This window comes from Parasteatoda tepidariorum, chromosome 3 (genome assembly GCF_982258835.1).
Source record: "Parasteatoda tepidariorum strain Cologne lab strain chromosome 3, Ptep-v5.0, whole genome shotgun sequence".
Taxonomy (NCBI): Eukaryota; Metazoa; Arthropoda; class Arachnida; order Araneae; family Theridiidae; genus Parasteatoda; species Parasteatoda tepidariorum.
This window is the reverse complement of record NC_141757.1, coordinates 67,028,207-67,055,787: the sequence shown is the minus strand read 5'-3', so window position 1 is coordinate 67,055,787 and position 27,581 is coordinate 67,028,207. Positions and strand designations below refer to the sequence as shown.

At 29.2% G+C, this 27,581-nt stretch overlaps 1 protein-coding gene across 6 annotated transcripts in view; it reads right to left on the bottom strand.

Moving 5' to 3' along the window:
* Positions 1–2,108: 2,108 nt before the first annotated feature.
* The window catches only part of LOC107449238 (innexin inx2), a 33,401-nt gene continuing 7,928 nt past the window's right edge, over positions 2,109–27,581 (bottom strand). For 3 of the 6 annotated variants that reach the window (XM_016064727.4, XM_016064759.4, XM_016064735.4), the window contains exon 2: positions 2,109–4,197. In XM_016064727.4, the coding sequence (XP_015920213.2) occupies positions 3,096–4,187 (1,092 nt within the window). In that variant the 5' untranslated portion in view covers positions 4,188–4,197 and the 3' untranslated portion in view covers positions 2,109–3,095. Of the gene's footprint in view, positions 4,198–7,061; positions 7,436–8,163; positions 8,285–27,581 lie in introns of those variants that run through there. The other 3 variants (XM_016064751.5, XM_016064744.4, XM_016064717.4) reach the window with 3 other exon arrangements.

Below are 27,581 nucleotides of genomic sequence, written 5' to 3'. Positions count from 1 at the left end.
TTTTAATAAAAGTTATCGACATTGGTCTCGAATAAACTTAAAAATCCATACATTTTATAAAAAACAATATTTTTAATGAAAAATATTGCTAGCGATTTTAACTCAATAAATTATGATTTAATTAACTTCATTGAACTCGTAAGACGCAAATTCGCATAAAGCAATCACAGAAATATTAAAAATCTTTTTAAAAAGTTTGAAAAATTAAATTTAAAATATAAAAACTTGAAAAATTGAAATTTTATGCAATGAGAATTGATTTTTTAGAACGAGGAGCTTTGTGTAATTCGTCGTTCTGCTCATGCGATAGTGAGGTCTTGATTACTGGTTATTCTATTGAAATGAAAAAACATTAGAAGTAAGAGGCAGGTGTCGAAATTAGGGAAAAAAAGCACTTATTATAAATAAATTATTTTTTTTAAATAAAAATATATGAATTAGGAATTTATTTAAATGTATTTTATTTATTTCCTTAAATTATATATTTAAATGTAATGAGTTAATTTATTTTTTAATATTATTCAGCTAAGTAAATAGAAGTGCTTTCATATGAAATTTTAGACCATAAAAAAGCTAATTGTCATCTTTCAACGTAAAATCAACGTAAAATTAATATATTTTCAAAAGACATTTACCGATAAAATATTTTTCTTATCCCTTATTTAACGATAGATAATTGTAATATTTATCATCCTTACTTAATATTATTTTAGTTTTTGATTTCCATTATTCGTTTAACAGTAGAAATAATTAAATTTCTAAATAGCTTCTTTTCGAGAAAAATTAAGGAGCTTTATAAAAACCAAAAAATTAGATGCGAATTATTTTGTGAATTAAGTTCTACTAAAACAGAATTAATATCTAAATTTTATTCTAATAAAATCGAATATTAATTAACCAGTGTTAATGCACTAAAGACTTTTGAGATTTTTTTAAAAATAGATAATTTTAAATTTTAATCTTTATGTAATATATTTGTCATCACTAAACAAAAATGATTGTGGATATAATGGGGGATTAAATAATGGGGGATGGGGAACGAAGCGAGTATGGGGCAGAGCCTCTCAGCCTGAAATAAAAATTAAAAGTTTTGTAAAAAATTAAAGGAGAAACTGTGAACGACCAATATTTTATGAGTCATTTCCAACATAATACATTTTGTAGCTTAACTCCCAATTTCAAATAATAAAAAATTCAAATGTAATTTCTGTTTTTGGATTGTATAATCATCCTTGTCTAATGATTAAAGGAGAAAAAAGTAATCTTTTTTTAATAATTGTGATGACTGAATTGCATGTAAATAAGTTATATTTACATATGAATACAAAAAATATATGTCCGAATATTTAAAATTTTGTCATCTTACTTTCAACTATGTTTTTTTTATTTTTTTTTATTTTTATTATTCTTTTTAGCGTGATATAAAACTCGAATTTTTCAACACAAAAAATTAATTCTAATCTGTCAAATATCACCAATTTTGTTCCATGATCTTTTGCCTTTTTTCTGGTAAATTCATGATCCTGCTGCTCATAAAACTTCCGATGCTTATAAGCGAAAACTCAAACAAGTACGATTTGAGGTCATCGTCATTGCTAAACTTTTTGCTATTTAAAAAGTTTTGTAAACTTAAAAATAAATTAGAAACCAGAGGTATAATTTCGGGGTTAGGTTGGGGATAGACAATCACAAAGGAATCTTGAGTCACCGTGACAATACAATGTTTCACGCATCTTTAACAACGTGTGCAAAATATTGGAACTTGGTTGAAAAGTGATTTCACACCCCTGATATGGCTTGGACCTTGCACCATCAGATCATAATTTACAAAACTCTTCAAAATAGGTAAAATTTCAGTAATAACAAGGACCTCAAATTGCACTTGGTTAAATTTTTTACCGATAAGTTCTATGAGCGAAGAATCAATCATGAAACGAGAACGATGGCAAAAGATCATTGAATAAAATTGATATTTGATTAAATTTAATGTTTTGAGTGGAAAAAATTTAGTTTTATTTTGCACTAAAAAATAGAAACCACTTTTTTTGGCCTACCGTACTCATTAGTATTTACCATTCTATTACGATATTAAAATAAATATAGTCTTATTTTCAATGTTGAAATTTTTTATTTCAAAAATAAACAATACTCCCAGTCGTATACACAGTAAACTGGTTCTTAAATTCTATAATTTAACAACAAATTTGTACAAAATTTTTACCATGTAAAATTGAAAAAAAAAACATTCCACAGTATTTTCTGAGTTAGTTATTCGACATATACTTGATTTATTCCAACGACATTAAATTTTCGCATCATAAACAGAGCAAAATTACTATATTTTTGTGCGCTTAATGCAATTTAACAAAATCTTCAAGTAAAATTTACAGTGAATGTGACTGGCTTATCACAGTTTTGCTTCATTACATTTCAAAATATTACATTTCTATGATAAATATTTGTAGAAGTTATGAAAATAGTTTTGAATTAACATGCAGATTTGTGCAAAAAATTATCATAAAATAAAACTCATCGGTATCAACTTGCAAGGACACAAAAGTAAATTTGAGAAAAAATTAATAAATAAAAGTTGAAAAAAAGTACAAGAACAGTCGAATTTAACAAATAAGAAACTATTACATTAATATTTTAATGCTAAGTGGATAATGTTGAAGATTTGAAACGTTTAAATAAAATTATACAAATGAAGCAAATAAATTTATATAAATTCTACAAAATATGTTATAAACAGAAAACAATATGTACATAACAAGGAAAATATTAATAGTAATGTTTTTAAAAAATAATAACTATATTAATTTTCCACTTCATTTGTCACAAGTCAACTAATTAAATAAGCTCTCTAGCCATGACAATATTTTAAATAAATGCTATGGCTGTTTAGCATGAACTAGTTAAAGTTAATTAATGCGTTCATACACGTTGTTGACGTGAAGCAGAACTTTTTAAACGAGTAACAGTGGTGATAAGGAACCCTCAATAACAAACATAGCAAAGCTTTTTTTTTCTATAAGCTCTCTAAAGTAATCACAGCTCTTAATTTGATTGTCTCAATTTTATGTCAGAATGCCAATTTAACATGTCACATAGTCCAAATGCTTCTCGCCGACCCTTGTTGAAAACTCTCTAACAATGTCGCGGAAATGTAAAGAATCTAAATTTTTGGCTAACAAATCTAAAACTAGAAAATCTCCCAATTTTGACTTCCTAACAACTGCTTCAATGCAGTGTGGTTCAGCAATTCGATTCCTTGAGCGCAAAATAAAGAAGCGCGATTCTGGCCAAAATATAATCACCGATCTGTACACCAAAACTAAACCAGAAAGTACTGCAAGGATAACAAACCAGAACCAGAGGAAAATGTATATCTTTTCATTTATGATGTTGATGGGTAATATGCACAGCGTGTTGATCTTCTGCACGTCGCCGCTTGATCCGAAGTTATGGAACGTACACTTTGTGACCCTGGGAAACACTTTAACCATAGGATCGAAACGTATGGAACCATCGTACTCAGTGAATTTGAGAACTTCCGTGCCGTATTTTGAGAACTCCCCACCCAGGAAAACATCCATCAAAAACATTTGTCCAACCACATTCACAAAGTTCATAATTTCGGCAAGAATATAATGCGCAAAATACAAATTGTTGTTGTTGAGATTTGCTACAAGGTAGTCGACAAGAAGTTTCTTGTTCGCAGCTTTTGTCTCTTCGGCAACTATGGGGCAATTTAGACCCATGATCAAATTTTTAATTCTTTTTCCTTCCATGGCTTTCCAGAAAAATCGTGGTACATAAAACAAAAGGGCTTGCAAGAAAAGAACGAAGCATACCCATTGATAGTAAGCATGGAAGACTCTTTCGTCTCCTTCTTTGAACTTGTCAACTCCTGGGTAAGCAACATCTACGCCGACTTGTTTGTGCCAAGCATCGGGTAAACTATATGTTGTATGAACCCAACAGAAAGTGTCCAGCATGTTCTCGGGTATCTCCCCTTTCTGTGGAATGCAATCAATAGGATCGCCAAGGTACTGACGTCCAGTTACAAGCATACTAAAAGCTATCAGGATGGCTGAAGTCACTTTGTAATGCAAACGGAATATGTTGTTGTCTATTGTAGTCGTGTCCACTCTAAAGAAGTTTTTCAAACCAGAAAGCAGATCCATATTTGCTTACCTAAAATGAAAAAAAGGAAAGCATTTAAAAAATGAACTAAAAGCTTGAATAATATTACTGACATTTTTGTACATTTTGAGGATAAAACTTGAATTCTAAAAATTAACATAATAAAACTAATCAATTTATTGTACGTGTGGTTAGGGGAAAAAACACGATATCACCTGTATTTGCTATGGATTTATGTGATCAAAATTTCATTTACCAAGTATTCCATTTACTATTTCTTAAGAGCTGTGGTCGGTGCAAGCCGGATGCGGAAATCATATCGACCAGCCATCACTGGAATTCGAACCCTGTTCACTTTATTGGAAGGTGAACGTTCTATCCCCTGCACCATCGTGGTTCTTATTAACTCATTACATAACTCATACTAATTAAACTAATCAAATGCTTGTTTCGTTACGCATTTATCAGTCAATTGAATCATCAAAATAAATTAACTTTCGTATTTCAATCAGTTAAAAAGAATTGAAACATTCAGTTAAAAAATAACTAATTACTAAAATTAATTTTCGGCGAAAACTAATTTTAGGGTAACTAAAATTAGTTTTCGCCGAAAATTAATTTTAGTAATTAGTTATTTTTTAACTGAGTGTTTCAATTCTTTTTAACTGATTGAAATACAAAAGTTAATTTATTTTGATGATTCAATTGTTAACATATTTTAACATGTCATGATGGTACAAATGTTAATATGTTGTGATGATACAAATGTTAACATTTTCAGATTAATTAGTTACAAAATTTCAAATGTGCTACTGTTTAGAAGCAACCTAATAAGTAAAATGGCTTAAAAGTAGGATACGGCAACACCGTTTTTAACTGAAGGAAGAAAAAAATTATAAAAATGCATGTACAAGATAACAATGTTGAACAGGGATAGAAACTATGCCTGGTCTAAAAGTGAAATGGAGAAAAAACACGAGGTACAATAAAGCAGTTAAAAAAAAAAGAAATGTCTCGAGCTAGTGAAACTGGACGGGCTATTTTTTTAAAATAAAAAACAAACTAACTGACAAGTTTTAAACAAATAATGCATTGGCATACGGTTCATATTAATGTGTAAAATTCTGCAGATAGTTTAACTAAATTCATGTTCAGGACACTAGAATTTAAATTATCACGTCACACAGACACTTTCCGTAGATGTTATTATTAATATTTTATTTAAACTTCGTATTCTGTTCGCATAATTTATTTTAGAATGGGTTTGATCCTTAATCTTTTCAGTTTGTTTCAAACGTGTTTATACAATCTAAAATAATGTTAAATATCATTAAGATATAGTTAAATTTGTCAAATAAACAATGAAAAGACTTTTAAATAATTAAATTTATCCATATAAAAATGATAGATTTTATTCTTAATGAAATAAAAACTGAAAAAGCAATAGTTCGAAGCCTTTATTGTAATTGGAACTCTTCTCTTATTAATTAAAACAAAAGACTTATTAATGTATTGTTTCAATAGAATCATTAGTTTAGTCAACAATAGTTACATAATAAAGTTGTTAGGTCACTAATTGAGTCGAATAATGAACTTATTAAATTTGTTAAATCAACCATGAAAAGATCAGTCATCAAGAGCTGAAGTTTATGGAACGCAAAACTTTTTTAATATATTCCGCAACTTTAAATAGTACAATGTACAAAATAAATTTATTTTTTGAGCAATAGAAGTTTTCTTAATTGAACTTTAAATGAGGGAAATAAAATTTAAAAAAAATAATTTCAATCGACGTTTCTACAATTTCTATTGGTCAACAATTTATGATTTTGACAATTGTCAGTTTAAAATTTATTTTCTTCAACTTTGAAGAGAATCTAGTTAAGCTTGAAAGTTATTATATTTACTAAGTATTTGAAGTGATTTTATTTACGAGCCATTTGAGGTTATTATATTTACAAATTATTTTTAAGACATATTGACTTTAAATTTTATATTTTGTCAGTAAATTTGTGCGGTTCCCTAAAACCAATATGCAAATCAAAAATTTCTAAATTTTGGAAAATTTCGCTAAAATTCTTAATTGCCAAAAAGTTAATTTAAAAAATTGGAAAATATAATTATTTTCTCAGTTTTTCCTTTTTTCATCTTTCTCTATTTCTGATGTTTTTTGATTTTTACATTTTCAAAAATATTTTTAATGACATTTATTAATCATATTTTCAATAGCATTTTATCTTTTTATAAATGTTTGATTTGATAAAAAAAAACACAATTTGTATTGTTCTTATTTACAAGTATGATAACTTGCACGGGTGTTTTTCCAAAATTTATTTGCTATTTTTTCGCAGTAACGCAAATTTTCGTAATATTAAAATGCAAAATGAAACAATATGTCATAAATTGATGTTTTTCGAGCAATAAAAATATTTAAATAATGTATTTAATTATATAACGATTAAAAGTTTATAAAAGAACATGTAAAATTTGCTTCAAATTCAGCTTCTGAACATAAACGTTCGAAAAATAATAAAATTTCAACCTTGGAAATACATCATGGTTTATACACAATATCAATTCAAATAGATTGCACAAAAAATGTATCAGAAAATAAGATGCATTGAAAGAAAAATGACAAATTAGAATTCTTTGTAGTTTTTGAAAGCTTTTTTCTAATCTCATTATCAAAATAAATAACATCAAAAATTACGGTAGTCTTGTTGATTTTGGAATGTGATCACTTTTTAATCCTAATTGGTTAACAAGTATAAAGTTGAGAAAATAAAAGCCCAAGGTTGCAATCGAATATCACAACCAGTAAAAATGATCTCATTTTGTTTAACACATTGAATAAAAAGTGATTATTCAATATTAAATGTTATTTATCAATTCTAGATGGATCGTTTTTTACTTACCTGAAACTCGAAACTGTTAAAGTAGAAAAAATTTAACTCTCAAAATAGAATCCTAAAATAAAATACTCCAAAATGTCAAAAATGTAGAAAATTTAGGCTAAGTTATGTTTGAGTTAAAATGAAGTAAGATTGCAGAAAGGAAAAAGGCCTTCTTAATCAACACTTAAAAATTTAAGTTTGCCACTTTTAAAAAACTCAAAAGATTTCACTTGCATTCTATTTTGTATAATTATATATTTAACCGCTGTTTCGCAATTACCTCAAAGGGTCTTTCCAAATTGCATCTTTTCAACAGGAAATAGGTAAATTCGCTTTTCCCGCCTAGGTTGCCTTAGAACGGCTTGTATTTTCTCGCCAAATATTAGAGGGGCATATTTATTTTTGAAAAAAAAAAAAAAAAAAAAACCTGTTGATAATTTGCTAAACAAAAATTTATAATCATTTACGCAATTATGATATATTTATAATTATAATTACAAAATTATAAACTTGAGACAACTTAATGTAAACCATATTTTCATGGTTTACATTAAATTCAGGAAATAGTTTTTGTTGAAAAACACTCTGAGAAATTTATATATATATAGCATATTAATTGAGAAAATTCCCTTTGCGTTGAGGTATTGCTACAATATATTCAGATATTTATGCACCCCTGCTGAGATATTTCTCTTTTTTTTTAATGATGTTATCTAGTCAGAAGTCCGGAAACTTAAGAAATTCCCATCTGGAAACAATACTAAGGTATAGCTGGATGCCGAAATGTCCCCGTTAAATAGTTTAGCTCTTCAATTAAAAGTCAAAACGTGAAACAAACTTTTAGATATCGGGAATTAAGCTTATCGGAATTGGAGTTTCGATTCAGACTATTTTAAGTGGCATTTTCAAGTACTTGACGAGAGCATTTGATGAACGAAGATATCCGGTGATATAATGCTCAGATTGTTAGGAAATTTCGATCATATTTTTTTAAAATATAAGTTGAATCGCCATCATCGATTTTGTCCGCCGGAAAAATATTACAAAAACGTTTGACTCTGCAAACTTTTTTTCCGTATTAAAATTTTTCTATGATTACTTAAGAAATAATGAAATGACTTACATGACTTATAAAGTGAAAATGCACAAATATAATTTGTAATGTTTCGAAGAAAATAGTTAGGTGGGACCAATTATTGTGGTTTTGCTCATCATCATCACTCAATCATGACCAAGCACCTAGGCCCATTTTTAGGCTATGTTGTCCTAAAAATGGCTACAGCTATGATAGGAATGCTACGAAATTTGGTCAGACTACGTGACAGCTCCTAATCTTGTATCCCTCTTACCAAACTCTTATATTACAATAAATGGGAGGGCTTTCAGTCACAAGAGATTTAACGAGCACCTTGCTATACACGTCTATTGTTCAGTCGGCTGTCAGGATCGAACTCACAACCTCCAGCTCATTTTGTTCAATAATTTTTATATAATAACCTTAAAGTTAATAATTTTTCTGACTATTATTTTCTATCTGTTATTAAGTATTATTATTTAATAATTAAAAAGTATCTCATTTGTTTGAAACATGATAAATAGTAATTATAAAATTTTTTATGCTAATACAGAAAACAGTTTAGAGATTTCAGATTAATGAACTACTTAATTATAAAATTAATTCATTTTAATTATTCAGTTGTAGGTATAATTAGTTGTAGGCACAACTAATTATACATACAACTAAATAAGTACAATGATTAATATGCATAGTAAATCTTTTTTATAGACTACAGTGATATTTTAATGTTTCCGTACAATGTTTTTTTCCTCCTCTATTGATTATCTAATAATTTTTACATCCACCGTAAACAAACAGTCACTGAACTCAAACAAATCAAATAAATTTTATATTCTTCATGACAATTAGAGCCAAATATTGCAGCTTGGAATCGACGATGAGTTAATTTCCTTTCATTTTAACAAGAAAAATGCGTTTTTTGTTCCAACTTCCAAGTACGGAAGTCAAGAATTTATTCGTCACAACGTATTTCCTTCACGTTTGTAATGTTTGCGGGAAATTTAAAATAATTCAGCTTGTTTACCAACTATTATTATTTATCTCTAACTCAATTTATTGTAGTTTCTGAAACTGAAAAATTTGAGAATATATTTTTCCATTTCCTTCAGTGGCGAAGCTTATATACAGGAAAGTTGCTTAATTGTACCGCTTCTCTCATTTAAATTTTTATCAGTCATGAATTACAATTATAATATTTTACTAATATGATAAATATAAGATATAAATATTACACAATACACAATAAACATAATAAATGTACAATATAAATATTTTAATATACTGTGATTTAGCAACTCATATTTTTTTGGTAATAATATTTGCGTAGAAAGTACTTATATTTGTTTTCATAAGGTCTCCATGTGGTATGATTAAGGAAACAGGTTGTCTAATTCGCACCAACCTCAAATATATTCAGTATTTATGATTAAGTGAAAAAGTAGACCATGTGTAACCCAAAACAATTGTTTTATAGCGTAATAAGAAATACGATATTAAATTTTGAACTGTTTTAAGTATATAAGCCCATAAAATGTTAATGGAACATGATGATAAGAGCTACAAAGTTCAAGAATGATGTTTATTCATGTGCTGCTTGTTTAGATTAGCTTTTTAGATCTATAACCAACTTTCTTCTTTTTAGATTTTAGAAATAGGGAATTAAGTATGTTGGAAGTATTCAACATAGAAGGTACTTGCACTGATTGCTCAATCAAATCACATTACTAACTAACCAATAATTACCAGATCGTTTACTTGAGTAACCAGAAGGTTCATAATAATGAACCTTCTGGTTATTGGCCTCTGGTTATTGGTTTCTGGTTATTGGTTTCTGGTTATGGCCAGAAGGTTCATAATAATGAACCTTCTGGCTTGTATAAACATGTTCTTATAAGTAATTCAAAAACTTTTCCTTCGTTGGATTTGCGGCGACTGAACTTAACTTAATCGTAACCGCAACAGTTACGATCAGTAACTGTCTCTGTCATTCCGCGCGAAAGAAAAAGTCTAACCGCCATTGTAGACGCACTGCTCTAACTTTCATGTTTTCCCTTGTGTTCGTTATAATTAAATATTAAAATAAATACTAATTAAATTGTAAACTACGTCTATTCATCTCCTGGACACAACCAACCACCACAGATTAAAGAAAATAAAACTCATCAAAAAGGTATTAAATCTCATTGAATTTTCTGAAATAATTGAGTCTGTTTCAGATTGCTTCATGTATAGTTTGAGGTTTTCTGATATCAAAAAGTTAGCTTCACCATAAGCAGGGCCGGATTTACGTATAAGCTAAATAAGCTGTAGCTTGGGGCCCCGAGATGGCAAGGGCCCCCAGATACAACTTTTTCCCTCTTTTTTTAAAGTTTTATTCGGAGCTGGAGCGCTCTGAAGCCTAAAATACTTTTTTTTCTTTTTTACATTGGCGAACGCTTTTCAAAATCTAATAAAAGTGTTTACAAATATAAAATAATTGTTACTCTTCACTTTTTTAACCAAAAGAGCAATAAAAAGGTCTTTTGACTGATGAAAATATCCTGTAGCTTTCGTAGCTACCAGTGATGGGAGTAGTCCATGGATCCTAAAAAGCGGTACTCCATGGAGTAGTCAAATAGCCGCCTCAATTTACACTGTGGGAAATATTTTCAGCTTCTTTAAATTGCTGTGGGCTCTTTTGTCCACAGAAACACCCATTTGTCTGATTTCTGGGCAAAAAATTTCTAGGGCTGTGGGAGAATCTTGTTTAGGGTCACTCTGTTTCGAGATTTCCGTTGTGTTTCATTGTCGTTAAAGAGCTTCTCGTTTAATTTTAACTTTTCTTTCTTGCAAAATACATTTTTTCCAATTTATTACAAAAGCTCTTTTTCCTTTTAATTATCCTAAATGTTTTAACTAGCTTAATTGTTTAATTTACTTAATTATTGTAATTGATTTTAATTTGTTATTTTCCAAATTAATCGTACATGAATCCGTGAACTCCTTTCTTTATTTATTTAAATGGTGGGAAACTATTCAATTCCCTCTTTGACAGGCCTATCTGCCAAAATTCTTGATTTGGTTTATTTTGGATGAAATTGAGATAACAGATGTGATTTTACTTTACTTTTACTCTTACTGCTAATAGACAGAAGCAACATGTGATATTGCTTGGTAGAGCATCGAAATCAAGTGATCATCAGCTAAACAAATGTTTAAATATATATGTAAAAATGTTGTTCAAACCTCCTGTCTGACCAAATTCTCCATGTATCCCCCAAATATGAATTATGTTTAATTTGTAAAATATGATATTTCGTACACAAAATTCATTTATTTAGTTAGCTTATGATTTTATTGTTTATTGATCATACTTGTTTCTATTTTTAACTCCCTGATTTTTGTTGTTATTATGTGTTTAAAGTTAATAAGGCATCTAAATTTTTTAATTTATAAGGATTTCAAATTTTTAAAGCAAAGTCGAAATAACTTCTTAAAATTGCAAATTGAAACTACTTATAAAATTTTGGCAGATTTGTTTTTCTCTTTTTTAAATCTATGCATTTAATTTAATAAAATATAAAGAAATAAAAAATAATTTTAAAAAATATAAATAAATGACTAGATAAAATATGAAACTGTGTTGTCAATGAAAAGGAACATATCTTTTAAACAACTTGAGTATTAATAAATTATTTAAAAATAAACAATTTTAAAAGGTAGAAAAGTTTTTGATTTGTTTAAAAGGATAATTTTGTCCCATCATTTGATCAAGAGAATATTTAATATTTTTTTCTAAGAAGCAGTCGGTCCCGTGTGGGTGTGTGGATGATGTAAGTAAAAGAGGCATACAAAAAAAGTCAATTTAACTTCAGTTAATGCCTCGATATTATATATTTAAACTCCTCTCAAAAATGTAGTAAAAAAGTTATACAAATTAATTGTCGCAAACAAATTAATATTAAGTAAGAACGAATCAAAAATGATATCGAAATATGCTGAATCACTAATGAGACAGGCGGGATGAAAGACATCAAAACCAATTTGATTAAATAGTAAAATTAGAAAGTGTTTCAAAAATCCGGACATGTATCAGGCTTCAATTTTTTTTTCTGTCACAAAATTTATCAGGTACAATTCATTAGATTTCATTACGGGTTATGTTTTTTCTTTAATTAAATATTATTAAACATTAACTAATATTTGTCTTTCAAAGCTTTTCATTCTGTAATAACGAATGTCAAGCATTTAAAGTATCCAGTTCAAGAATGTCAAGTATCCAAATGACTTCATTTATTAAATTTAAAGAAAAAAAATAGTAATAAATAAATATCCGCAAGGCAGGTGTGTATATTTGGGGCTGATGGTTAGGAAATCTAACACAAAACTGTGAGATCGCGGGTTCTATTCCAGCTGATGACAGTTTTTAATTATTATTTCTTAATACTGAGAAATGTATTTCTTATTTTTCTTAAAGTATGCATGTTAAAAACTAATAATTTAACAAGTATTTAAAAAACTAGAAAGCTACACCCCCTGTTCATTTTGCACACTAACCCTCATGGTTGCTTCTGATTAATCATTGCAGATTAAGAGGAAAAACGATTTATTTCCATCTTTTTATTCTACAAAAATTACGATTGAATTTCTATTTACATTTTGAAGATGACTAAAATTTGGCAAATCAATAAAATTGGTACCTCCTGCAGAGTTATTACCCAGTGAAGATGGACTCAAGGGCACTGAGTTCGAATCCCAGGGTCGACTGGTCGATACGAATTATACACCCTGCTTACAGCAGCCACTGTGCCGAAGTAAAATATCCTCAGTGGTAGACGGATCATAGGTTAGAGTCCCCTTGTTGTCAGACTGACAGTGGAAAGCTTTTGTGGTTTTCCTCATCATGTAACTTAAATGCTGGTCAGTTCCATCAAAACGTCCCCTTCCAAGACAAAAATTTATTCCAATACTTGATCCTGGAGTTCCCTTGTGTTCTGAATTGAGTTTAAAATTAGAAGTCTAATAAGTTGAACATTAGTAGTCGTAAACTCGAAATTAGGTTGGCTGTTCAATGACTATTATAAAATAAACTAATAATTTGGCCGGGATAGCCTGGTTGGTAGGGCGTTGAACTCGTGTTCGTGAGAATGGGATTTCGAATCCAGCCGGCCGAAGAATACCCATGTATAAAATGGTGACTGGTGCATGTTAAATCTGCCGTGGTCACAAAGTCCTCTAAGTTCTCACAACAAATCAATACCTCTGGGTACTGATCCAGTTCTCTTGTCTTCTGGATTGAGTTCAAAATTATAAGGGGATTATTCAATATTATACGGAGTTAAACATTTGTAGTCGTAAACTCAAAATTAAGTCGGTTGTTCAACGGCGGTTATAAAAAAAAATAAAACTAATAATTAAAATGTGTTTTCTTATGTTCTTTCTAATTCCTTGCTTATTTTTGACACACCTTCATAATTTCATGATTCTAAGTCATAGAGCAGCAAAGCGAAACGTAACGTCAAGAAAAAAAACAATGAAGAAAAAAAAGTCGCAAAAATAAATAAATAAATATCATTTAAAATTCCAAATAACATGTAATCAGAATTTCAAGAAAAAAAAAACTCTGTTAAACATATAATGGTTCTTCTAGCATGCCAAATCTTTACTCTGTACTTATGATGCTCTTAAAAAGAGTTGCTGTTTTCTTCCTGGTTCAAAAAGTATGTGCAATAATAGAAAGGCTCTACATTATAGTCCCATCACAATCAATATATTTAAAAATCAAGCAATATTATCAAATTTTTAATAATATAAAGTTAATATTCAGCAATAAAAAATACGTCAGTTTACTTTAGGTGTATAGAAATAGAATTTAACTTAAAAGGGCCCCATCATTTTCAGTAGCTTAGGGCCCAGCCAAGCTTAAATCCGGCCCTGACCATAAGCTCCACATTAGAACGCACCAAAATAGTTGAATCCTTTTAAACTGAGTTCTTAACTGTACTTTATAAAAAATTTCATTTATATGAAAAAATATGAAGATGAATCAATGAAATCAAAACTTTTGTCTTTTAGGGAGGCTTTTATTTTTGGGATAAATCAGAAATCGACAGGAAAAAAATCCAAAGAGCAACGCGGAGATGACTACACTGAACTCCTTTCTTTGATAAATCAGAAGCGAAGCATGATGAAGAGCATTTTCGTGATGAAAGTGCAAGTAAACAAACCATTACTTGCACTTTCATGAATATCTCATTTCTTAATTTTTCGGATTTTAGTTCTTTAGAAAGCTCTCGAATAATCACTCACCTGTTTATACGAATCATTTTTGACACTATTTACACAATTTCATCCGTTTTGACAGTCGCCTCGTTTGTAGCTCAACTCCAATAGACTCTTTTAAATCTATCATATTAGTAAATAGCCTTTCAATTTTTTTTTCAAAACCTCAACTATCTTTACTATGCATCTATGAACTAATTTTCATATTTCGTAAACTTCTTCGAATATTTTTTTGCACTTTCGAAAAAAACAACAACTTAATGTTAAGGTGTTTGAAGACCATGATGGGAAATAGAAAGCGCTCAAACGGCGCAGTCGGTTAAGGCGTCACTCATTCGCTGATAAAGTACCAGTAGATCACGAGTTCGATCCAAACAGGTAACAAAATAATTGGCGTGTATACGTAGCAAGGCGCACGTTAAAACTGTAAGTCCTCTCTTGTGGAATTTTGGAGAGAAGAGTACCACCTCAGACGCTGTCTACGTTGTCTAAGCAGGGACAAAATTACGAGGAATTCTTAGCATGGACGTTAAAGAGATAGAACCTTAAAAACGGGGATATGTACTGGTTGGGTAATTTTATGTAAAATAGAGATTTTACATAAAATTACCCAACCAGTACATATTACCAGTACAACCAATACAGTAAATTTTATGTAAATTTCATTTTATGTAAAATAGAGATAGTTTACGAGATCCAACTCTTCCGTCTTTGAAGACGAAAGGCAATCATTGATAGATGCTACAATAAAAATTCACCGTATTTTTTAATTTTTTTTCATTTCTAGTATTTTTACATTTTCACAAAAAAAGAATCCAGTTTTACAGTACTGATTGGTGATATAAAAAATCAATTGAATGAAAACGGAAGAAATAAGAAATGTGCTATTTTCCGCGTTTTGCCTACGAAATTAGTCAATTTATTCTCTACTTATTCTATTAAGTTTCGAAATTAGTAGAGAAGTTCGTCTTAAATGGCTCTGAAGAACTGAAACAACAGTTTCTATTTCGTCTCAGATAATTGTAATTGAAATATTTGCACAACTTTTCTTTAATTTTAGTCTCAGATTGTGCCACGTTGTTTTTGAAAATGGTGATTACTTTGGAAATATTTTTTCAAAGTTTTCCTCGGTTAACAGCCCCACATGTTGACAAAATTGGTAGCTAACTGAAAATGCGTAACTTATTGAGAATAAATAATTGGTTTCCACAGCAACCGGCAGTAGACAGTATGCTTTAATCTTCTTCCATTTTTGATATTTTTTTACATCTTCTATCAATTTTTGGAATATTTGGAAAAATAATACGCAATTTTTTAATATATTTTTACAGTGCTACAAATAATACAGGGGTGTTGCCAGTATTCTTTGCAAGCAGGACTATGTTACTGAAAAGTGTAAATTTTTGATCAAATATAGTACAACAATGTTTTTAATTGTTCTTTAAGTGTCGTATCAGTAACATAATAGTAATTATGATTTTTTCAGATGATTAAAATAGATTTTTTTAATAAGATAAATGCACATTATTTTACGCAAGTTCACTCAGTGTTTCATAAAGTGTGGTACGCGTACCCCCAGGGGTACGGGAACAGTTTAGCGGGGGTACGCGTTCCTATGCAAAATATCTTGCAACAAAAAAAATTTTCAAAAAACTTTATTTAAAAAACAAAGCTAGCCATGAAAATTTACGATTACGTATTTTTCTATCGGCTATTTTTTGCAGAGTTAACAGTTAATAATTAGTGGTGTCAACAGCCAGTTGTGAATTTAAACTTTTGTATATTTTTTGTAGACATACATTCATTTTCTTTTTATTAATGGTACACAGCGTTACGAAAAATTTAGAAAGGGTACACAAAAGTTTGGGAAACACTGAGTAAGTTAACATAATTTTACGCCTGTATTTCAAGTTTGCTAAATTTGGAAAAAGCTGCGTTCCCACCAGCTACATCTATCAAATAAAGAATTGATTTTTATCGAAAAAAATAATATTCTAGACAATTGATGGAAACAAATTTGATAAAAATATAATACTCCGAAATAAATAGAGCGTTACATATTGCATAGTCTCCTTCTGAATGTCTCAATTTCGAGCAAAGAATGTTTATCTTTTCAACCGTTTCTTTTTCTGCTGGCCTTCAAAATAATCAAGTGTTTTTATAAGAGTGGAGGAAACCTTAGGAAGGAAATTCTCATTTAGATATCAACTGACTGCATCGGGTTGGCTCAAATACAGGCGACAATATTAATAAACGTTGACGAGTCGCGGCAGAGAAAAAGAAAAACACATTGCCCATTTACGCCAATAGATGCGACAAGGACAGGAGGGAAGATTTTCACTTCCAAGTGTCTCACATCTGCTGGAATTGTATCTGATGGGGGTGTGTTAGGGCTCTCGCTTTCCTCGAATTAAAGAAGGGCTTGGAGAAAAATATTATTCTTTCAGAATGATGACGCAGATCTTGTTTAGCCCATGAAATTGTCTGTTCCAGACTGCTAACAACTTTTTATAATCAATTAATTACTGTGTTATGCATACTGTGTTATCGTGATAGACCGACATTAGTGAATGTCGCATTCCCTGACATTCACATATTTCAGTCGTATGCAAGAGGGGGCGAAGGGGGCAACAGCACTTGGAATCCAGCTAAAGAGGGCATCCTTGTTTTTTTCCCTGCAGTGATTATATCGTTTAAGTTTTTTTTAAATTGATTTTGCCCCAAGCGCGATTTTCCAATCCAGCGGCCTTTAACGACCCGCTCCTGTATTGGGCATTTTTAAATAATAAAAAAATTGATTCCTTACTTTTTTTTAGCCTAAGTAACAAATTTTAATAGAAATACTTGTATTATAATTAAGACAACTTACAGCCAAGAAGAAAATCTGCAAAGAAGTTAGTCGTTAAGGGTCGCTGAATTGCAAATTAGCGCCTCGGCCACACATCTTTGCTCGGTGAATGTTCGGAAATGCTTTTATTCTTTTCACCTGTTAATGTTGACATTCATTCACTAAAATGATGAATATCAACTATAATAATGTTTGTTTGACATCATTATTGCTAATTTACATCGTAAATATTTATTTTTTACATGCACAGATATAAAGCATTGTAAAGGAATATTAATGTAAATGAACCTGCTGAATATCAAATATTTTCAGGTTTAGTGGTGAAATAGGGATAATAATGGCAGAATTTTGACTGAGCAGTGATTGAATTTCAGGTATTCAGCAAAGTGGTTAAGGGAATGTTGACATTCATGAAGGAAATTCACTGTTAAAGATTTTCTAACTTTCCCAATAACAAATTTTTTCTTGTGAGTTAAAATTCCTTAATAAAAAAATATTTGAGGGAGAAATTAAGTAAATTTAAAGAAATGTGATAAACCACATCTGCACCAAAAATAATATAATAGTAGTAAATTATACGTAGTAAATAATAGTAAATTATACACTCTAGAAAAGTTAATGACTAAATGAGGTTGATATGGCTTTCTAGTAAGTCGATAACAATTTCCAGATGAGTTGATAAAATACTAAGTAAACTTTAAAATGAATACATTTTCTAGTTTTCGTATTGAAAAATAATCAAAATTTTTCAATTCTGTCTGCATTATAGTGTACATTATTAACTCAACTAAGCAGATTAAAATAGTATATCGAGTTAGATTACTTGCTTTTTTGTTATGAATTCTACGTTAACAGATGTTTATTAACCTAGACGAAAATTTTAGCATTAGGGAATCTGAAATTAAACGAAAAAAAAAATTTGGATGAGGTGATTTTAAATAAGATTTTAAATAATTTAAAAGTTTTCACATTTGTTTGACACATAAATATAATGAAAAGTGTTATAATGAAAAATATATTCAACCTTGGATTTCTTTACATTGACTTAAAATCTGAAATTTAATTTAAAAACTATAACTCGGTACTAGGTGTACTAGAAAACGTAAATGATGGATTAACATTCTACCTGATTGCATTCATAAATGAAATTACTTATTTTACTCTCTTACATAAATTATTTATTTAAACAGCAAGGTGACGTATGTATCCATCAATTTTTATCAAAATTGGAAGAAAAAAAATTAAGAGTTTTGTCAAAGGTCATTGTGTTGTCGGTTTATTTTCAATAATTGTTAGCAAAATTTTATAGTATATAGTAAATATTAACCCTTTGACGCAGAGGGGACAGTGGTGTCCCTTTTATTTATTTTTTTAAGCGCTCTAATTACTAGCAAAAATATATTTTGGTAATCAATTATAAAAAAACAATCGAATATTTATTGAAAAAATATGTTAGATTTTCGAAATTATATTTATACTAAAATATATAATCCGAAAAAAAAAAAAAAATTATTTGCAATTTTTTTTCCATTCATATTCAATAATGTGTCAATAATTGATTTTGCAAATTAAGGAAATTTCAATGATTAATAACTGTTTTTCTTAGATCTAAATAGCTGCCAATATGCAAAATTATTGTTTGGAAGTGAACCGTTTGTGGAAGATTTCACCTCTAACCCATAAAAAGACACCGGTATTTCAAGCTGTATTTCATGACCATAAATTATTATAGCTGTATTTCATAACCATTTCAATGATGAATAACTTTTTCTTAAATCTAAATAGTTGCAAATATGAAAAATAATTGTTTGGAAGTGAGCCGTTTGTGGAAGATTTCACCTTTAACCCATAAAAAGACACCGGTATTTCAAGCTGTATTTCATGACCATAAATTATTATAGCTGTATTTCATAACCATTTCAATGATGAATAACTTTTTCTTAAATCTAAATAGTTGCAAATATGAAAAATAATTGTTTGGAAGTGAGCCGTTTGTGGAAGATTTCACCTTTAACCCATAAAAAGACACCGGTATTTCAAGCTGTATTTCATGACCATAAATTATTATAGCTGTATTTCATAACCATTTCAATGATGAATAACTTTTTCTTAAATCTAAATAGTTGCAAATATGAAAAATAATTGCTTGGAAGTGAGCCGTTTGTGGAAGATTTCACCTTTAACACATAAAAAGACACCGGTATTTCAAGCTGTATTTCATGACCATAAATTATTATAGCTGTATTTCATAACCATTTCAATGATGAATAACTTTTTCTTAAATCTAAATAGTTGCAAATATGAAAAATAATTGCTTGGAAGTGAGCCGTTTGTGGAAGATTTCACCTTTAACCCATAAAAAGACACCGGTATTTCAAGCTGTATTTCATGACCATAAATTATTATAGCTGTATTTCATAACCATTTCAATGATGAATAACTTTTTCTTAAATCTAAATAGTTGCAAATATGAAAAATAATTGTTTGGAAGTGAGCCGTTTGTGGAAGATTTCACCTTTAACCCATAAAAAGACACCGGTATTTCAAGCTGTATTTCATGACCATAAATTATTATAGCTGTATTTCATAACCATTTCAATGATGAATAACTTTTTCTTAAATCTAAATAGTTGCAAATATGAAAAATAATTGTTTGGAAGTGAGCCGTTTGTGGAAGATTTCACCTTTAACCCATAAAAAGACACCGGTATTTTAAGCTGTATTTCATGACCATAAATTATTATAGCTGTATTTCATAACCATTTCAATGATGAATAACTTTTTCTTAAATCTAAATAGTTGCAAATATGAAAAATAATTGCTTGGAAGTGAGCCGTTTGTGGAAGATTTCACCTTTAACACATAAAAAGACACCGGTATTTCAAGCTGTATTTCATGACCATAAATTATTATAGCTGTATTTCATAACCATTTCAATGATGAATAACTTTTTCTTAAATCTAAATAGTTGCAAATATGAAAAATAATTGCTTGGAAGTGAGCCGTTTGTGGAAGATTTCACCTTTAACCCATAAAAAGACACCGGTATTTCAAGCTGTATTTCATGACCATAAATTATTATAGCTGTATTTCATAACTATTTCAATGATGAATAACTTTTTCTTAAATCTAAATAGTTGCAAATATGAAAAATAATTGTTTGGAAGTGAGCCGTTTGTGGAAGATTTCACCTTTACCCCTAAAAAGACACCGGTATTTCAAGCTGTATTTCATGACCATAAATTATTATAGCTGTATTTCATAACCATTTCAATGATGAATAACTTTTTCTTAAATCTAAATAGTTGCAAATATGAAAAATAATTGTTTGGAAGTGAGCCGTTTGTGGAAGATTTCACCTTTAACCCATAAAAAGACACCGGTATTTCAAGCTGTATTTCATGACCATAAATTATTATAGCTGTATTTCATAACCATTTCAATGATGAATAACTTTTTCTTAAATCTAAATAGTTGCAAATATGAAAAATAATTGTTTGGAAGTGAGCCGTTTGTGGAAGATTTCACCTTTAACCCATAAAAAGACACCGGTATTTCAAGCTATATTTCATGACCATAAATTATTATAGCTGTATTTCATAACCATTTCAATGATGAATAACTTTTTCTTAAATCTAAATAGTTGCAAATATGAAAAATAATTGTTTGGAAGTGAGCCGTTTGTGGAAGATTTCACCTTTAACCCATAAAAAGACACCGGTATTTCAAGCTGTATTTCATGACCATAAATTATTATAGCTGTATTTCATAACCATTTCAATGATGAATAACTTTTTCTTAAATCTAAATAGTTGCAAATATGAAAAATAATTGTTTGGAAGTGAGCCGTTTGTGGAAGATTTCACCTTTAACCCATAAAAAGACACCGGTATTTCAAGCTGTATTTCATGACCATAAATTATTATAGCTGTATTTCATAACCATTTCAATGATGAATAACTTTTTCTTAAATCTAAATAGTTGCAAATATGAAAAATAATTGTTTGGAAGTGAGCCGTTTGTGGAAGATTTCACCTTTAACACATAAAAAGACACCGGTATTTCAAGCTGTATTTCATGACCATAAATTATTATAGCTGTATTTCATAACCATTTCAATGATGAATAACTTTTTCTTAAATCTAAATAGTTGCAAATATGAAAAATAATTGCTTGGAAGTGAGCCGTTTGTGGAAGATTTCACCTTTAACACATAAAAAGACACCGGTATTTCAAGCTGTATTTCATGACCATAAATTATTATAGCTGTATTTCATAACCATTTCAATGATGAATAACTTTTTCTTAAATCTAAATAGTTGCAAATATGAAAAATAATTGCTTGGAAGTGAGCCGTTTGTGGAAGATTTCACCTTTAACCCATAAAAAGACATCGGTATTTCAAGCTGTATTTCATGACCATAAATTATTATAGCTGTATTTCATAACTATTTCAATGATGAATAACTTTTTCTTAAATCTAAATAGTTGCAAATATGAAAAATAATTGTTTGGAAGTGAGCCGTTTGTGGAAGATTTCACCTTTACCCCTAAAAAGACACCGGTATTTCAAGCTGTATTTCATGACCATAAATTATTATAGCTGTATTTCATAACCATTTCAATGATGAATAACTTTTTCTTAAATCTAAATAGTTGCAAATATGAAAAATAATTGTTTGGAAGTGAGCCGTTTGTGGAAGATTTCACCTTTAACCCATAAAAAGACACCGGTATTTCAAGCTGTATTTCATGACCATAAATTATTATAGCTGTATTTCATAACCATTTCAATGATGAATAACTTTTTCTTAAATCTAAATAGTTGCAAATATGAAAAATAATTGTTTGGAAGTGAGCCGTTTGTGGAAGATTTCACCTTTAACACATAAAAAGACACCGGTATTTCAAGCTGTATTTCATGACCATAAATTATTATAGCTGTATTTCATAACCATTTCAATGATGAATAACTTTTTCTTAAATCTAAATAGTTGCAAATATGAAAAATAATTGTTTGGAAGTGAGCCGTTTGTGGAAGATTTCACCTTTAACCCATAAAAAGACACCGGTATTTCAAGCTGTATTTCATGACCATAAATTATTATAGCTGTATTTCATAACCATTTCAATGATGAATAACTTTTTCTTAAATCTAAATAGTTGCAAATATGAAAAATAATTGTTTGGAAGTGAGCCGTTTGTGGAAGATTTCACCTTTAACCCATAAAAAGACACCGGTATTTCAAGCTGTATTTCATGACCATAAATTATTATAGCTGTATTTCATAACCATTTCAATGATGAATAACTTTTTCTTAAATCTAAATAGTTGCAAATATGAAAAATAATTGCTTGGAAGTGAGCCGTTTGTGGAAGATTTCACCTTTAACACATAAAAAGACACCGGTATTTCAAGCTGTATTTCATGACCATAAATTATTATAGCTGTATTTCATAACCATTTCAATGATGAATAACTTTTTCTTAAATCTAAATAGTTGCAAATATGAAAAATAATTGTTTGGAAGTGAGCCGTTTGTGGAAGATTTCACCTTTAACCCATAAAAAGACACCGGTATTTCAAGCTGTATTTCATGACCATAAATTATTATAGCTGTATTTCATAACCATTTCAATGATGAATAACTTTTTCTTAAATCTAAATAGTTGCAAATATGAAAAATAATTGTTTGGAAGTGAGCCGTTTGTGGAAGATTTCACCTTTAACCCATAAAAAGACACCGGTATTTCAAGCTGTATTTCATGACCATAAATTATTATAGCTGTATTTCATAACCATTTCAATGATGAATAACTTTTTCTTAAATCTAAATAGTTGCAAATATGAAAAATAATTGCTTGGAAGTGAGCCGTTTGTGGAAGATTTCACCTTTAACACATAAAAAGACACCGGTATTTCAAGCTGTATTTCATGACCATAAATTATTATAGCTGTATTTCATAACCATTTCAATGATGAATAACTTTTTCTTAAATCTAAATAGTTGCAAATATGAAAAATAATTGTTTGGAAGTGAGCCGTTTGTGGAAGATTTCACCTTTAACCCATAAAAAGACACCGGTATTTCAAGCTGTATTTCATGACCATAAATTATTATAGCTGTATTTCATAACCATTTCAATGATGAATAACTTTTTCTTAAATCTAAATAGTTGCAAATATGAAAAATAATTGTTTGGAAGTGAGCCGTTTGTGGAAGATTTCACCTTTAACCCATAAAAAGACACCGGTATTTCAAGCTGTATTTCATGACCATAAATTATTATAGCTGTATTTCATAACCATTTCAATGATGAATAACTTTTTCTTAAATCTAAATAGTTGCAAATATGAAAAATAATTGTTTGGAAGTGAGCCGTTTGTGGAAGATTTCACCTTTAACCCATAAAAAGACACCGGTATTTCAAGCTGTATTTCATGACCATAAATTATTATAGCTGTATTTCATAACCATTTCAATGATGAATAACTTTTTCTTAAATCTAAATAGTTGCAAATATGAAAAATAATTGCTTGGAAGTGAGCCGTTTGTGGAAGATTTCACCTTTAACCCATAAAAAGACACCGGTATTTCAAGCTGTATTTCATGACCATAAATTATTATAGCTGTATTTCATAACCATTTCAATGATGAATAACTTTTTCTTAAATCTAAATAGTTGCAAATATGAAAAATAATTGTTTGGAAGTGAGCCGTTTGTGGAAGATTTCACCTTTAACCCATAAAAAGACACCGGTATTTCAAGCTGTATTTCATGACCATAAATTATTATAGCTGTATTTCATAACCATTTCAATGATGAATAACTTTTTCTTAAATCTAAATAGTTGCAAATATGAAAAATAATTGTTTGGAAGTGAGCCGTTTGTGGAAGATTTCACCTTTAACCCATAAAAAGACACCGGTATTTCAAGCTATATTTCATGACCATAAATTATTATAGCTGTATTTCATAACCATTTCAATGATGAATAACTTTTTCTTAAATCTAAATAGTTGCAAATATGAAAAATAATTGTTTGGAAGTGAGCCGTTTGTGGAAGATTTCACCTTTAACCCATAAAAAGACACCGGTATTTCAAGCTGTATTTCATGACCATAAATTATTATAGCTGTATTTCATAACCATTTCAATGATGAATAACTTTTTCTTAAATCTAAATAGTTGCAAATATGAAAAATAATTGTTTGGAAGTGAGCCGTTTGTGGAAGATTTCACCTTTAACCCATAAAAAGACACCGGTATTTCAAGCTGTATTTCATGACCATAAATTATTATAGCTGTATTTCATAACCATTTCAATGATGAATAACTTTTTCTTAAATCTAAATAGTTGCAAATATGAAAAATAATTGCTTGGAAGTGAGCCGTTTGTGGAAGATTTCACCTTTAACACATAAAAAGACACCGGTATTTCAAGCTGTATTTCATGACCATAAATTATTATAGCTGTATTTCATAACCATTTCAATGATGAATAACTTTTTCTTAAATCTAAATAGTTGCAAATATGAAAAATAATTGCTTGGAAGTGAGCCGTTTGTGGAAGATTTCACCTTTAACCCATAAAAAGACACCGGTATTTCAAGCTGTATTTCATGACCATAAATTATTATAGCTGTATTTCATAACCATTTCAATGATGAATAACTTTTTCTTAAATCTAAATAGTTGCAAATATGAAAAATAATTGTTAGGAAGTGAGCCGTTTGTGGAAGATTTCACCTTTAACCCATAAAAAGACACCGGTATTTCAAGCTGTATTTCATGACCATAAATTATTATAGCTGTATTTCATAACCATTTCAATGATGAATAACTTTTTTTTAAATCTAAATAGTTGCAAATATGAAAAATAATTGTTTGGAAGTGAGCCGTTTGTGGAAGATTTCACCTTTAACCCATAAAAAGACACCGGTATTTCAAGCTGTATTTCATGACCATAAATTATTATAGCTGTATTTCATAACCATTTCAATGATGAATAACTTTTTCTTAAATCTAAATAGTTGCAAATATGAAAAATAATTGCTTGGAAGTGAGCCGTTTGTGGAAGATTTCACCTTTAACCCATAAAAAGACACCGGTATTTCAAGCTGTATTTCATGACCATAAATTATTATAGCTGTATTTCATAACCATTTCAATGATGAATAACTTTTTCTTAAATCTAAATAGTTGCAAATATGAAAAATAATTGCTTGGAAGTGAGCCGTTTGTGGAAGATTTCACCTTTAACCCATAAAAAGACACCGGTATTTCAAGCTGTATTTCATGACCATAAATTATTATAGCTGTATTTCATAACTATTTCAATGATGAATAACTTTTTCTTAAATCTAAATAGTTGCAAATATGAAAAATAATTGTTTGGAAGTGAGCCGTTTGTGGAAGATTTCACCTTTACCCCTAAAAAGACACCGGTATTTCAAGCTGTATTTCATGACCATAAATTATTATAGCTGTATTTCATAACCATTTCAATGATGAATAACTTTTTCTTAAATCTAAATAGTTGCAAATATGAAAAATAATTGTTTGGAAGTGAGCCGTTTGTGGAAGATTTCACCTTTAACCCATAAAAAGACACCGGTATTTCAAGCTGTATTTCATGACCATAAATTATTATAGCTGTATTTCATAACCATTTCAATGATGAATAACTTTTTCTTAAATCTAAATAGTTGCAAATATGAAAAATAATTGTTTGGAAGTGAGCCGTTTGTGGAAGATTTCACCTTTAACCCATAAAAAGACACCGGTATTTCAAGCTATATTTCATGACCATAAATTATTATAGCTGTATTTCATAACCATTTCAATGATGAATAACTTTTTCTTAAATCTAAATAGTTGCAAATATGAAAAATAATTGTTTGGAAGTGAGCCGTTTGTGGAAGATTTCACCTTTAACCCATAAAAAGACACCGGTATTTCAAGCTGTATTTCATGACCATAAATTATTATAGCTGTATTTCATAACCATTTCAATGATGAATAACTTTTTCTTAAATCTAAATAGTTGCAAATATGAAAAATAATTGTTTGGAAGTGAGCCGTTTGTGGAAGATTTCACCTTTAACCCATAAAAAGACACCGGTATTTCAAGCTGTATTTCATGACCATAAATTATTATAGCTGTATTTCATAACCATTTCAATGATGAATAACTTTTTCTTAAATCTAAATAGTTGCAAATATGAAAAATAATTGTTTGGAAGTGAGCCGTTTGTGGAAGATTTCACCTTTAACACATAAAAAGACACCGGTATTTCAAGCTGTATTTCATGACCATAAATTATTATAGCTGTATTTCATAACCATTTCAATGATGAATAACTTTTTCTTAAATCTAAATAGTTGCAAATATGAAAAATAATTGCTTGGAAGTGAGCCGTTTGTGGAAGATTTCACCTTTAACACATAAAAAGACACCGGTATTTCAAGCTGTATTTCATGACCATAAATTATTATAGCTGTATTTCATAACCATTTCAATGATGAATAACTTTTTCTTAAATCTAAATAGTTGCAAATATGAAAAATAATTGCTTGGAAGTGAGCCGTTTGTGGAAGATTTCACCTTTAACCCATAAAAAGACACCGGTATTTCAAGCTGTATTTCATGACCATAAATTATTATAGCTGTATTTCATAACTATTTCAATGATGAATAACTTTTTCTTAAATCTAAATAGTTGCAAATATGAAAAATAATTGTTTGGAAGTGAGCCGTTTGTGGAAGATTTCACCTTTAACCCATAAAAAGACACCGGTATTTCAAGCTATATTTCATGACCATAAATTATTATAGCTGTATTTCATAACCATTTCAATGATGAATAACTTTTTCTTAAATCTAAATAGTTGCAAATATGAAAAATAATTGTTTGGAAGTGAGCCGTTTGTGGAAGATTTCACCTTTAACCCATAAAAAGACACCGGTATTTCAAGCTATATTTCATGACCATAAATTATTATAGCTGTATTTCATAACCATTTCAATGATGAATAACTTTTTCTTAAATCTAAATAGTTGCAAATATGAAAAATAATTGTTTGGAAGTGAGCCGTTTGTGGAAGATTTCACCTTTAACCCATAAAAAGACACCGGTATTTCAAGCTGTATTTCATGACCATAAATTATTATAGCTGTATTTCATAACCATTTCAATGATGAATAACTTTTTCTTAAATCTAAATAGTTGCAAATATGAAAAATAATTGTTTGGAAGTGAGCCGTTTGTGGAAGATTTCACCTTTAACCCATAAAAAGACACCGGTATTTCAAGCTGTATTTCATGACCATAAATTATTATAGCTGTAT